Source organism: Oxyura jamaicensis, chromosome 3 (assembly GCF_011077185.1).
Source record: "Oxyura jamaicensis isolate SHBP4307 breed ruddy duck chromosome 3, BPBGC_Ojam_1.0, whole genome shotgun sequence".
Classification (NCBI taxonomy): Eukaryota; Metazoa; Chordata; class Aves; order Anseriformes; family Anatidae; genus Oxyura; species Oxyura jamaicensis.
In genome coordinates this window covers 99,099,590-99,112,608 of record NC_048895.1, presented here as the reverse complement: position 1 = coordinate 99,112,608, position 13,019 = coordinate 99,099,590, and the positions used below count along the sequence as shown (strand labels likewise).

Here is a 13,019-nt window from a genome sequence, read left to right as displayed (position 1 = left end):
CCAGAATGACTTTCACAATGAAATGCCATTGCTTATACCTAAAATAAGCTAACACTGAAAAAAAAACTACAATTTTTTACTGTTTTTTTCAAGTAATTTCTAAGTAAGCTACTTCTATGATTAATTAGAATCATATTAATATTTATAATTTAGTTAAGTACTTTGGTGTTTAATTAAATTGAAGGAGATTAAACATTTAATTAAAAGACTTTCTTGGTAGTGAGCATATCTGAAACAGTATTTCAGTAAATGGGTATTATATTCTTCCTAAGCTTAGACATCTGTCCAAAAAAAATAATAAAATTCCATTGATCTCTCTTAGTTAAAAATAATAATGGGAAATTGATTTGTCAAAGTCCAGATTTTGTTCATCTGCATAAAATTGCTGACTAAAATTCCACAAAACAAAACTATTTTAAAAAGTTTTATGGGTTTCCAGTTGTGTTAAACTTCACTGAATTTAAATTTAATCATATTAGTTTTGTGCAACTCAGAGTGCAAAATCCAGTCATCAAAAGATAGTAGATACAAGATTGAAGGCTACATATATGTTTCTGAAATTGGAGCTCTCCATACCTTCATTGCAAAGGTATTTTTAATTGTGCAACAAGAGAAAATGTTTTTCTCTGGGCTTATAACAAAGGGGCTTTTCATCTCAGGAATGTCTAGTCAGTGGTCACTGTGGCTAAATCTGAATCAATGAATACAGATTAGAGGTTCAGGTCTGTTTGTCCTTAACAAGACATACCTCACATCCTCCTAGACACTGTTACATCCCAGCACAGGCACCTTATTTGAAATTGTCTCTACTCCTTAATAACCATGCTTCATTTGCAAGAGACAGGACAAACAATTTATCACCAAGGCCAGATTTGGTTGGTAGTAGGCTGTGTGGCCAAATGCTTCTTGGTAGAACCGTAGCCCCATTCCTCCTCCCTGCAAAGTGCCGATATGTTACAGTAGAAATACAGTTCAAAGCATCTTCATAAACTTGTACGTGTTTCTCATGATAACATCTGAGTGCTGGATGTTGATCTGGATTTGAAGAAAATTAGGTTTAAAAATGCATTAATTTTCTCCACCGTGGAATTAGGTTGTTGTGTACCCTGTGGCCTTAAAATCAATGGTCAGTTGATGTTTAAGGCCCAGGGCTCATTAGTTTCAGATGCACAGCAGTTTTGTGAGGGTTTAACACCCCAGCAGATCAGACTGGGACACTTAGAGTTGAGTGAGTTCTGGAAAGTTTTGCTTTTAATCTTATGGGAAATCTCTGTTGTTGCTACTTAAAACTTGAAAGTTTAAAATTGTGGCAGAAGTTGATGGGAAATTTCCTATCATTCTGGTGATTTTGTTCAAAGGTACCTATTTACAGATTTTTTTTCAGGGCTATTAGCTTACAGAACTTAATGCTTTTGGCAACTACTAGCCTCTTTTGTTAGAAGTTAAGAGCACTTAAAAATCAGCCTGAAGCAGATACTAAAAATAAGGAACATTGTCATTAAGGCATTGTTATTATCAGGTAAAACTTGCAAACGGAATAGGATTGTAAATTAAGAAATGTTGGGTAGCTGAAAGAAATAAACAATGATGACCTCTTTTTAGACCATCTTTTGTACAAGTTGTATTTCATACCTTATTAATGTGTCATTTGTTTTTTTAGTGACTCCTGTATTTGCCAGTGTTCCCAGTGACATGACAGTAGAAGTTGGCACAAATGTGCAGATCCCATGCAGTGCTCAAGGAGAGCCAGAGCCAGTAATTACATGGAATAAGGTAATAGATATTTCTTTGGTTATTTCATAAAGGCGGTGGCCTCTCCATCTCTTCATAACTAACTGCTTAAAGTGCAAATTAACACAATGATCACTTTGGTTCTGAAAACATTACCTTCAGTCTGATCAGCAAGTCAGCCGCAATACAGAGTATGTATATAGATACCAAACCTGAATTATATATGTGTGTGTGTGTGTATACACAGACATATATATGGTTATGCAAATTTTTGGAAACATTATACAGACCAGAATCAGTAATATAGATATTAATAGTTCTATAAATTTCAGTGACAGTTCTTTGTAAAAATCCAATAAATATTCCCACTTTCAATGACATTATAGCAATAAAAGCATATAGCACCAAAACAATGAGAACTACTATATTGCTGAGTCCTTTTATGCTGTTAGGGCTTCAACCAGGACATGTTTTGGTAACTCTTTGGTAACCCATCTTTCTGTGGCAACTTTTAAAAATGTTACTTCTAACAACTGTACTGCAAATGACAGAAGAGTATTAAACGTAAAAAAAGTAATTGATAAAAGCAAGAAAAATCCGGCTTTCACCTTGGTTTTGATTTCTGTCAGTGCAACAATTGTTATATTAAACATTTATAAAGCTAGAATTACTGGTGAATTAAAGAGTTTCTAATATTAATCTTCCGTCTTCTTGATTATCTTCAATTAGTGAGCATTAAAATAAATGTACCTTAATGTATCCTAAATGCATAGTATATGAAGAAAATACTTATATGTATACATAAGTATATATATATAATATATATGTATATATATAAAGGTATATATATATATGAAGAATATACATATGCACTCTGGAGATCTTTTTAATTGACAAATTTTGAGTAAGATAATGCGTACATATTCTCAAGACGTGCTATCTTATTTTGGAGGCTTAAATTCTATGTGGTGAAGGCCTAAAATTATTAAAATACTTTCATTTATAATAATGAGTACTTTTAAAAGTAAATAAATACACTGTATGATACAGATCTGCATGCAAGTCCTCCTGTCACACATTACAACATTGTGTTAAATTTTATATAAGATTATCTACTACACTTTTGTTTTTTGTTTACTAAGTCAGTCTTTGAGGAAAAAGAGAACAAAAATTCACGTTTGAAGACTAGGATTGGATATATCAAAATAAAAAAACCACTGTTCTTTGCTGCAGGATGGAGTACAGGTAACTGAGAGTGGAAAATTTCACGTTAGTCCAGAGGGATTTCTTACTATTCGTGATGTTGGAACTGCTGATGAAGGTCGATATGAATGTGTTGCCCGGAATACCATAGGATACTCTTCTGTTAGCATGGTGCTTAGTGTTAATGGTAAGGTGTATGAATCAGTCGGAAGTATGAACTAGATTATTATTTTTAGAATTTAGCTTATTTGTAAGATGCAAAATGTTCATCAGATGCTGAATTCTTTCTTTTATCCATTTTTTTACCTTTCCCTTAAAACTCTCATTTTTATTTATTTATTTATTTATTTATTTATTTATTTATTTATAATTCAGGCAATTATCCTCACAGATGTGAGTAAGATGGGAATATGACAGCCAAAATGTCTCTAGGACTTAAGCTTCAAAATAAACAATGTTTTGTGCTCCTGTTAGTCATGCAGGTTAGTCAAAGGGGGTGTCGAGAGACAGGAGACCTTTCCTCCATTAACACCAGTGACAGGACCCGCGGGAACGGGGTTAAGCTGCGGCAGGGGAAATTTAGGCTTGACATCAGGAGGGGGTTCTTCACAGAGAGGGTGGCTGCACACTGGAACAGGCTCCCCAGGGAAGTTGTCACTGCACCGAGCCTGTCTGAATTTAAGAAGAGATTGGACTGTGCACTTAGTCACATGGTCTGAACTTTTGGGTAGACCTGTGCGATGTCAAGAGTTGGACTTGATGATCCTTAATGGTCCCTTCCAACTCAGGATATTCTATGATTCTATGATTCTATGCAATTTAACTCTTGATTTTTAATTTGGACCAGTTCAAATTTTGTCATTGAATACACAGTCTAATTTTAGGGATAACTTGACCAAAACTCCAATGACATCTTTCAAGGGACATTTACAGCTATTGGTTGAAAACTGGACTGCAGCCGCTATGACAGAGTTCAGGGAAGTTATAATACTCTTAAGAATTTAAAGGAGAAAATAGAGAGGAAAACAACAACAACAACAACAACAAAAAAAAAAAAAAAAAAAAAAAAACAGAAAATATAAATTTATAATAATTATTTTAGAGTAATAATGATGAATAATAAATATTACATATTATATTTAATTGTTTGTAATAAAGCAGTCAAAAAGGCTAAGGCAACAACTTTGTTACATAGACTGATCCCAATGTTTTCCTGACTCATCATACAAACAGATTTTCCAGACTTATTTTGATTGAAAACCTTAAGGAAATCGTGATTTTTTCTTTATTTTTTTTTATTTCAGTAGAAAATGAAAAAGCATGATATTTTTGTATCATTGAAAATGACTATTGAGCATGATTTCTTTAACATATTGGATATTGTTTCGCAGTGTTATGTCTAATGTTCTGTATTTTGCTTACTATATTCATGAATAAATATCAGTGACTTCTTTTAATGTATTGATTATCATGAGATCACATGGTATCTTGAGTTCTGAGAGAAAATTTGCAGGGCTGGGAATCATTCACTGATGAGTTTTCATCTCCATTAATAGTCTCCAAATGTATGAATGTAGGAAAGTCCATAAAATTTCGGTTCAACTTGGCCACTCTGGAGATGCAAAGAAAGAAAAGGATGGATGGTTTGATTCGTCTGCAATCAATCTGAAACTGTAAATGTTTCTTCTAAAAATTAGTGGGATATCAGATACTGCTTCTCTGGTTTTGCCATTAAAAATGGAGCTGTCAGAGAATCAAGGAGACAAATGGGCAGATCATGAGTACCTGGTACTTGCTATCTGGATAGTATTAATAATGACGTAGCCAGGAGCGTGTAAAAACTTGCATGTCAATATTTCTTTTATACAAAGTTAGTGTTATATAGATATTTCTAATACATAAATATATTTTCTTACCATTGAGGTGGAAAAAAATCAAATGCATATAAGCTGAAGGGCAGTTTTTGCTGGCCACATTTAATTATATTTTAAAGACGTTTTTCTTTTGTCATTTTCTTCTGACCTTATCTGCTGCTAAATCCTAGAGGATTTTATAAAATCCTCTAGGTTAAGTTTTAGGGCAGGATGTGTGTAGATTATATTTTTGTTGCTTAAAAACTGTTAGGTTGCTTTTAACAGACAAAGTGCCATTTTTCTTTTCCCCCTGAATAAAGCATGGCCTGAAAGGCTTGCATGTAGCTTTAAAATTTAATATTTATTAGTCTAAAAAGTGAGCTACTGGCAGCAAATAGTTCATACAAAAATAAGGTTCTGTATAGTTAACATCTGACCAAGGTTTATGATTCAGCCCACATGCACCATTAATCAGAAAGATAACACTGCAGGAGACATATCTAAGGTGAACGCTGAGCTTACACCTAGTGTAAGCAGCCACAGGGAAGGTAAACAGCCACTGCCTTTTTATATGTATAATGTTGAAGTGCTAAGATGGTTCATGGCATGCAAGCACTCTCTGAAACAACTCAAACAAGGGTAGCAAAGCTGTAAATATTTCTCCTTAAAATAGGTGGCTTATCTCATTATGTGTCTATGTGGCTGTTATGAAAATGAAGCTCTTAAGCACAGAGGGCAGTAATTAGCACGGATCGAGGATTATTGCCATTAGGTCAGCCCATTTTGGATGCTGAGAGTATGTTGTCAACAGCCCAACGAAGCTGGCAGAGCAAGGGGTTCCAACTCCACCTATACAATGCCAGCAACCATTTTATTTGACAACATAGGTGGTAGAGTTTGATTGCCCAGATCTAGTCTCTGAAACTCATATGGGTATAACCTAAGCTGCCAGTAACAAAGGATTAATGAAATCTTGCCTAGAAAAGAGAGAGAGGAGAAAAAAAAAAAAAAAAAAAAAAAAGTCATGAAAAGCTTGTACACAACATTTTTTTTGTCAACTGATTTTGTACATCTGCTGATTTTATTCCAGTGTATTTGCTTTGGATGTTTTCCCTACTTTACCCTTCTTCCTGTGTGGGTTTTCCAATCTAAACACACTCTGGAAATTGTTAGTTGTTGCCCCTGGTTCTGGCAGTTCTTAGGCTGAAAGGAAGGTTATTAGTCTTAGATACGCTATACAAACATCCAGCTGCAATAGAGCAGCACATAAAAAGGCAGATGAATAGGCCCATGCTTCAAAGTTCCTGTACTATGAGTAGAAGAGCTGTAAATAGAATCACAGAAGCATGTGATTTTTAATGTAGTATTATAACATTAGATAATTTTAAAATGGAAAACAAAGTGGTGATCAAAATGAATGATTTTTTCTGTGTGTGTGTTGTTTATCAGAGTAAAATTATGACAGGAGCATTGGTAATTATTGTAGCTGTTCAGGAATATATGCACATCTGTATTCCCCCTTCCCTCCCTTTTTTTTTTCCAATTTAATTTTCTGTGTTTTATATGTTTTCATGAAATCTCTTCAAATTTTTGTGATTTGCATATTCTAAAAGGAAAAAATAAGTGTATAAGTATTTTCCTCTCATAACACATTCCTTTTAACCCCTTAAAATCTTGCATTAGTGCTTTAAGAACAGAAGTTTATTTTATACATCTGAAATGATGTCGTGTCTAGACCCTCTCTTATAGAAGTATCTTTTTGTGTGTGGTCATTTTTGCAATAACACATGAATTCCTCTTCCTGTAGTCCCTAATGTCAGCCGAAATGGAGACCCTTTTGTACAAACATCAATTGTGGAAGCAATTGCAACTGTTGACAGAGCTATAAATTCAACACGTACACATCTGTTTGACAGGTATTCCCTTATTTTTTAATGAGAAGTCAAAATTAATATATATAGTAGAAATAATGAAACATTTAGTAAGCAAGAAACCATTTTATTATTTAAATGACAATGTTAACACATCTGGTTAGTTCTGGGAATAGTAGTCATTTAGCATGGAAAGATTCCTATTACTTAAACACTAAGTTGCAGAGAACAAATTTTTTATCTGTTGAGATCTCTGTTCACTAAAGTAGTTTTTTGGGGGAGACAGTGTGTTATAAAAATCTAGTAAATGTTTACTTCCATATTCTTTTATTAAACATATGTTTATTTTTGTTTGCCTTCCATTTTGAGATGAGTGACCAAGGTATGTTCTAATCATGTTGAACTTTTACCTATGTAGTGTTATGTTGCAACTCCTGTGTGCACTCGCTGTTTATTAATTTATTAATTTATTTATTTATTTTTATCTATTAGTCGTCCTCGTTCTCCAAATGATTTGCTAGCCTTATTTCGATACCCAAGGGATCCATACACTGTTGAGCAAGCAAGAGCTGGGGAAATATTTGAAAGGACATTACAGCTTATTCAAGATCACGTACAGGATGGTCTAATGGTTGACCTGAATGGAACAAGTCAGTATTCTTTCCTTATTTTTCAGTGATGAAGTTTCTTAAGTCATTAATACTTCAAAGAAGATTGTCAGAATCCAGGTCCCAATTGCAGAACCCTTACATTGAAATCAGTGGAGTATGATTTCACAAAACTTTACGAGAAATATGTTTATGTTATTCAGTCCTTGATTTGCACACTGCTACATTATGGTCAAGCTTGATTTGATTGAACTCTCCTAGTAGAGTGCTTTTACTTTTCATCGTGTTGACCTATTAGGGAAAAAGTCATGTTCAGATTCTTCTCCCGATCATATTTGGTATAATGGATTTGTCTAATGCATTCTGTTTGTTAACTGTCTGTGTGTTAATTCATTAGGATCATTATTTCATTGCAAGCCTTCTCTGTTTTGTATTAAGAATCAGTACTTTATTGCTATTTCTTTAAGTAAAATTTGGTATCATCATGCAGAAAAAAGGTGATACAACAAGAAGGATTTATGATCTTTATGAAACAATGTTTCCACAAGTGCCCCAGTAGTATTCAAAGAACTATTTGCTACTCATTCTTTAAGTACTGTACCAAGTTAAGCTAATTGTTTGATTTAACTCTGATATAATGTACTGAAAAACATTTTTTTTTTTGCTGCTTTTTAAAAACAGTGGAAGAATGCAGTATTTAGTATTTCTACCTTTTAGGTGTTGAACTCCCAAGTATAATTCATGAAATCCAAATAGAGCCTATAAAACTAGTGTGTGTGTAGGTATGTGTGTGGATATATTTGAAACATATATTTGAACCGAAGCAGTTGAAAATAATGGAGTTCTACGAGAGCTTTTGAGACTTGAAACACAGCCAAAAGCGACACTGAAAATCTAGAGGAAATATTTTTTCTTATTATATTTCTTTTGAAGTTTATAATTGAGTATTTATTGTAACTTCCGAAAACTTTAACTCTGACTGACCCTGAACTAGTCAAGTATTTATAAGACCAAAGACTGCAGGTTTTGTGGAGTACTGTAACATTTAATAGTAAAAGAAGCTTGTTACTCATTATTAGAGCTGAGTAAATAATTTGTGATAAAGTTAACTACAAAAACTTACACTAAATTCTTTAAAGGTTTGTGTTTTATAAGAGCACGTTATTTAATTTTTCTCTCTGATTAGATGGGTGTGCAAACATATCAAATATGTTTGCACAGTGCATTGTAACAGTAAGGATGTCTAAAATCTGATGTGTGAGAATAGCTTGACTCCTTTTCACTAGTATTTGTACTAGAGGAAATCAATCACCTAAGGCTTAAATCACCTTAAAAATTGTAATTAAAGCATGGAAATACAGGGTAATGAACACAAAATCATGCAACTTTATGTGATACTGAAAATTCTGTTCACAACCAAAGCTTACTTCTCAGCCCTAAAAAATCTATAGAAATCTGGCTTTTACAGAAACTTGAATAATAAAATAAATCTGCTTTCATTTAAACAGCCTAATATTCAGATTTTGGTACTCATATTTGTCCTTATTTGGTTTTATTTCAAAATGCAAGGTCCAATGAAAGGTGTTATTTAGCACTTTTGCATTGGGAACAGTTGAGAAATTTGACAATTTCCTATTCAGAGACTTTTATGTAAAATCTTGGACTATTGCAAGGAAAGACGATGGAGCCAAATTCTCCTCCATAGTGCCAGATAGTATAACAAGGGAAATGGCCACAAATTGCTGCTTGGGAGGTTCAGATTGGATGGTAGGAAATGCTTTCTCACCAGGAGGCCAGTGCAGCACTGGAGCTTCTTATACAGAAAGGCTGAGTAGTCTCAGTCTTTGGAGGTTTTCAAGACAGCTAGACAGGGTACAGCTGAGCTGATCTGATGCTAGAGAGAGCCTTGTTTCAAGCAGGAGCCATTGAATCTAACCTGTAGTTGAGATGTTACCTCCCACTTGAATTTGAACTTGAAGCAATATATATATAATAGTCCCAAAGGTGAATAGTATGGATGCCAGAGGAAATCTGTGCCAAGTGTTATGCAAACAATAATTTTCTTTACAGTGGAATGCTCTGAGTAATGTGAGTGCATGTTACTCCATACCACTTGTCTAAGAGACCACTCCTCTGTTTAGCTAAATTGGTAATGATTTTTTTAAATGTGTTTTTTGTTCTTTTTTAATTTCTTGCAATTCTGCAAGTTTTTTTTTGTGATAAAGCAAAACAAAATAGCAATATGCTCACTGAATTAGCAAGTCTCAAAAGAGAAAGTCTTGATATCTGTAGAATGTGTTGCTGAGTTTTCAGAATATTTTTACTGACATGGGGAAATTTTTCCATTCTTTTCAGTATGAGGCTGTTATTTCTGAAAATATCCCTACTTTCTTAGGTGGCCAAATAAGAAATTAGTTTTTTGTGAATATTTTATAAAAATTCTGCTTGAATTGTCATTTTACAAAATCACCTCCTGACCGAATAGTAGTTGTTGCTCAGATGACCTAATGCTGTAATATATGTATGTGATTATTCTTTTTATTTTTCTGAACAGTAAGGGTATTAATCATGTGGAAAGTACAGTATTATAAAATAACTTCCAAATAAATGCCTGATCTTTGGGGACCATGATTCTACAAATATTTGATTTTCTTTCTTCTTTCTTCTGGTTTCAGGTTATCACTATAATGACCTTGTATCCCCACAGTACTTGAATTTGATAGCTAATCTCTCAGGCTGTACAGCCCATCGACGAGTGAACAATTGCTCAGATATGTGCTTTCACCAGAAGTACAGGACACATGATGGAACATGCAACAACCTGCAGCATCCCATGTGGGGCGCTTCTCTGACAGCCTTTGAACGTCTGTTAAAATCAGTCTATGAAAATGGATTTAATTTGCCTCGGGGAATCGAACCCAGGAGGCTCTCTAATGGATATGCACTCCCAATGCCTCGATTGGTTTCAACTACTCTGATTGGAACTGAAACTGTAACTCCTGATGACCAGTACACTCACATGCTCATGCAGTGGGGTCAGTTTCTTGATCACGACCTTGACCTCACTGTTGCTGCCCTAAGTGAGGCCAGGTTTTCAGATGGTCAGCATTGCAGTTCAGTTTGCACAAATGATCCTCCATGCTTTTCGATCATGATTCCACCAAATGATCCCAGAGTTAGAAATGGTGCACGCTGCATGTTTTTTGTACGCTCCAGTCCAGTTTGTGGAAGTGGCATGACATCTCTCTTGATGAATTCTGTATACCCACGAGAACAGATCAACCAGCTGACTTCATATATTGATGCATCCAACGTGTATGGCAGTTCAGACCATGAAGCACTAGAAATCAGAGACTTGGCAAGTCAAAGGGGTCTTCTGAGACAGGGCATTGTACAAAGATCTGGCAAGCCCCTTCTTCCGTTTGCTACTGGCCCACCAACAGAATGTATGAGGGATGAAAATGAGAGCCCAATTCCCTGCTTCTTAGCAGGTGATCAGCGTTCTAATGAACAGCTGGGTCTTACCAGTATCCATACCTTGTGGTTTAGAGAACACAACAGAATTGCCACAGAGCTACTGAAACTCAACCCACACTGGGATGGTGACACAATATATCATGAAACACGCAAAATTGTTGGTGCAGAAATGCAACACATAACATTTAGCCACTGGCTACCTAAGATCTTTGGAGAGGTAGGCATGAAGATGCTTGGCGAATATAAAGGTTATGATCCCAGTGTTAATTCTGGCATAACTAATGAGTTTGCAACTGCCGCTTTTAGGTTTGGTCACACACTCATTAATCCTTTTCTGTATCGACTGGATGAAAATTTTGAACCTATTCCACAAGGCCATCTACCTCTTCATAAGGCATTCTTCTCTCCATTTCGGATTGTAAATGAAGGAGGCATTGATCCACTTCTAAGGGGATTGTTTGGTGTTGCTGGTAAGATGCGAGTCCCATCACAATTACTCAATACAGAGTTAACAGAAAGACTCTTCTCCATGGCACGTACTGTGGCTTTAGATCTGGCAGCTATGAATATTCAGAGAGGCAGAGATCATGGAATTCCTCCCTACCATGATTTTAGAGTTTACTGTAATCTTTCTTCAGCTCAGACTTTTGAAGATCTGAAAAATGAAATTAAGAATCCTGAAATCAGGGAGAAACTTAGCAGGTGAGCCTGAGGTGAAGAAAAACAATCCATTATCTAAGTGTGCATGTGAAATTAGTAGCTAAATGTCTTATCTGAAAGAAAATATTTGTTAAAAAATTGGTAAAGAGATTTTTTTAAATAAACTTCCAACCATATCAGGAAATAGATGTGGAAAATTCCCACATGCAGTTAATTACTCCACTTCTAGATCTCAGTGAACAATATGAAGTTGCATGTATTCATGAAAGTATTGATTTGAAGCAACTGTTTTTATAACTGCTGCTAAATATTAATGTTATTTTAAGGTAAGGTCATATTTAATGCCAATCTCATGGAAAGATTTACATGCTCAGTTCCATCCATTCCATACTAAGCAAGAACTAAACTAAGACAGGAATATCAATCACTCTATTTTCACTGTATTTTCATGTGTACATCCTTCATCACAAGTAATCTGGTCTTCTTTAGAAGGATCAATATCTGAAACTAGGCGTTCAGCGACCTTCCATCTCTTGCTTGTCTACACAAAATAAAAGAGAATGAAGTTTTGGTAGCATAAAAGGAAAAGTGTTCAGGGGGGGCAGGATAGAGAAGTTATTGAAAAGGAAAGTTATTAGGAATCAAAAAAAAATCTACTGGGAGAAATGAAATTGTGGAGTAGAGTTACAGTCCCCCATGCTATTGCTCATGTACATGTAATGTACATTGCTGGATTTCTTGCAGTACACCATAGGTTCTTCACAAAAAATATAGCACTACCACTGTCATTTTTTATTGTGTGTTATTCATATATGTTCCCCTTAGTTTTATTAGTTACTGTTGTTTTGTTTTTGTAAATTAATAATATTTGATACTAAATCTTCATGTTATTTTTTTTATAGGTTGTATGGTTCCCCACTGAACATAGACCTATTTCCTGCTTTAATGGTAGAAGACTTAGTTCCAGGGAGCCGACTGGGGCCAACTTTGATGTGTCTGTTAAGCACCCAGTTCAGGCGTATTCGGGATGGAGACAGGTAAATTGAAATGCCATGGAAACCAAAAGTAATTTTAAATAGATGACGCTTAATTAATAGGAGTTGCAATTTCTTGTTTCAAGATCAAACCACATTTCTCATATGGTATGGAATATCCCTTTGGTTGGTTTAGGTCAGCTGCCCTGGTGATGTTTCTTTCTCACTTTTCTGCCCACTCCCTAGGAGGGTTAGAGAGAGTCCTGATGCTGTGCCAGCACTTCTCAGGAGCAGACACAACACCGGTGTGATACCACTGCTGTTCTAGCTACAAGTGCAGAGCGCAGCATTGTATGGGCTGCTGCAGGGAAAGTTAACATCCCCAGGGCAGCTGACCTTGATTCTTAGTAGCTGAAATATCACTCCGTCTGGATGCGGGGGGAATCTGCATACCAGCCAGACCCAGTACAATGACCACACCATACATTTCAATAGAAGCAGTCTGTGCACTTAAAGTGCATTAAAAGCAGACAGGTTGTCCCCAGGTACACAATTGAATAATTGTTCTTAAATTACTTTACATGCAAATTATGAACAATTTCTCATTGCGAGTTTCTACAGTACCAGGAATTAAAAAGATAA

At 35.2% G+C, this 13,019-nt stretch overlaps 1 protein-coding gene across 2 annotated transcripts in view; it reads left to right on the top strand.

Moving 5' to 3' along the window:
• The window catches only part of PXDN (peroxidasin), an 82,869-nt gene that overhangs the window by 51,561 nt on the left and 18,289 nt on the right, over positions 1-13,019 (top strand). For both annotated transcript variants that reach the window (XM_035321239.1, XM_035321237.1), the window contains 6 exons: positions 1,661-1,773; positions 2,965-3,121; positions 6,595-6,703; positions 7,151-7,308; positions 9,942-11,445; positions 12,306-12,440. In XM_035321239.1, coding sequence (XP_035177130.1) covers positions 1,661-1,773; positions 2,965-3,121; positions 6,595-6,703; positions 7,151-7,308; positions 9,942-11,445; positions 12,306-12,440 — 2,176 coding nt within the window. The remainder of the gene's footprint in view (positions 1-1,660; positions 1,774-2,964; positions 3,122-6,594; positions 6,704-7,150; positions 7,309-9,941; positions 11,446-12,305; positions 12,441-13,019) is intronic.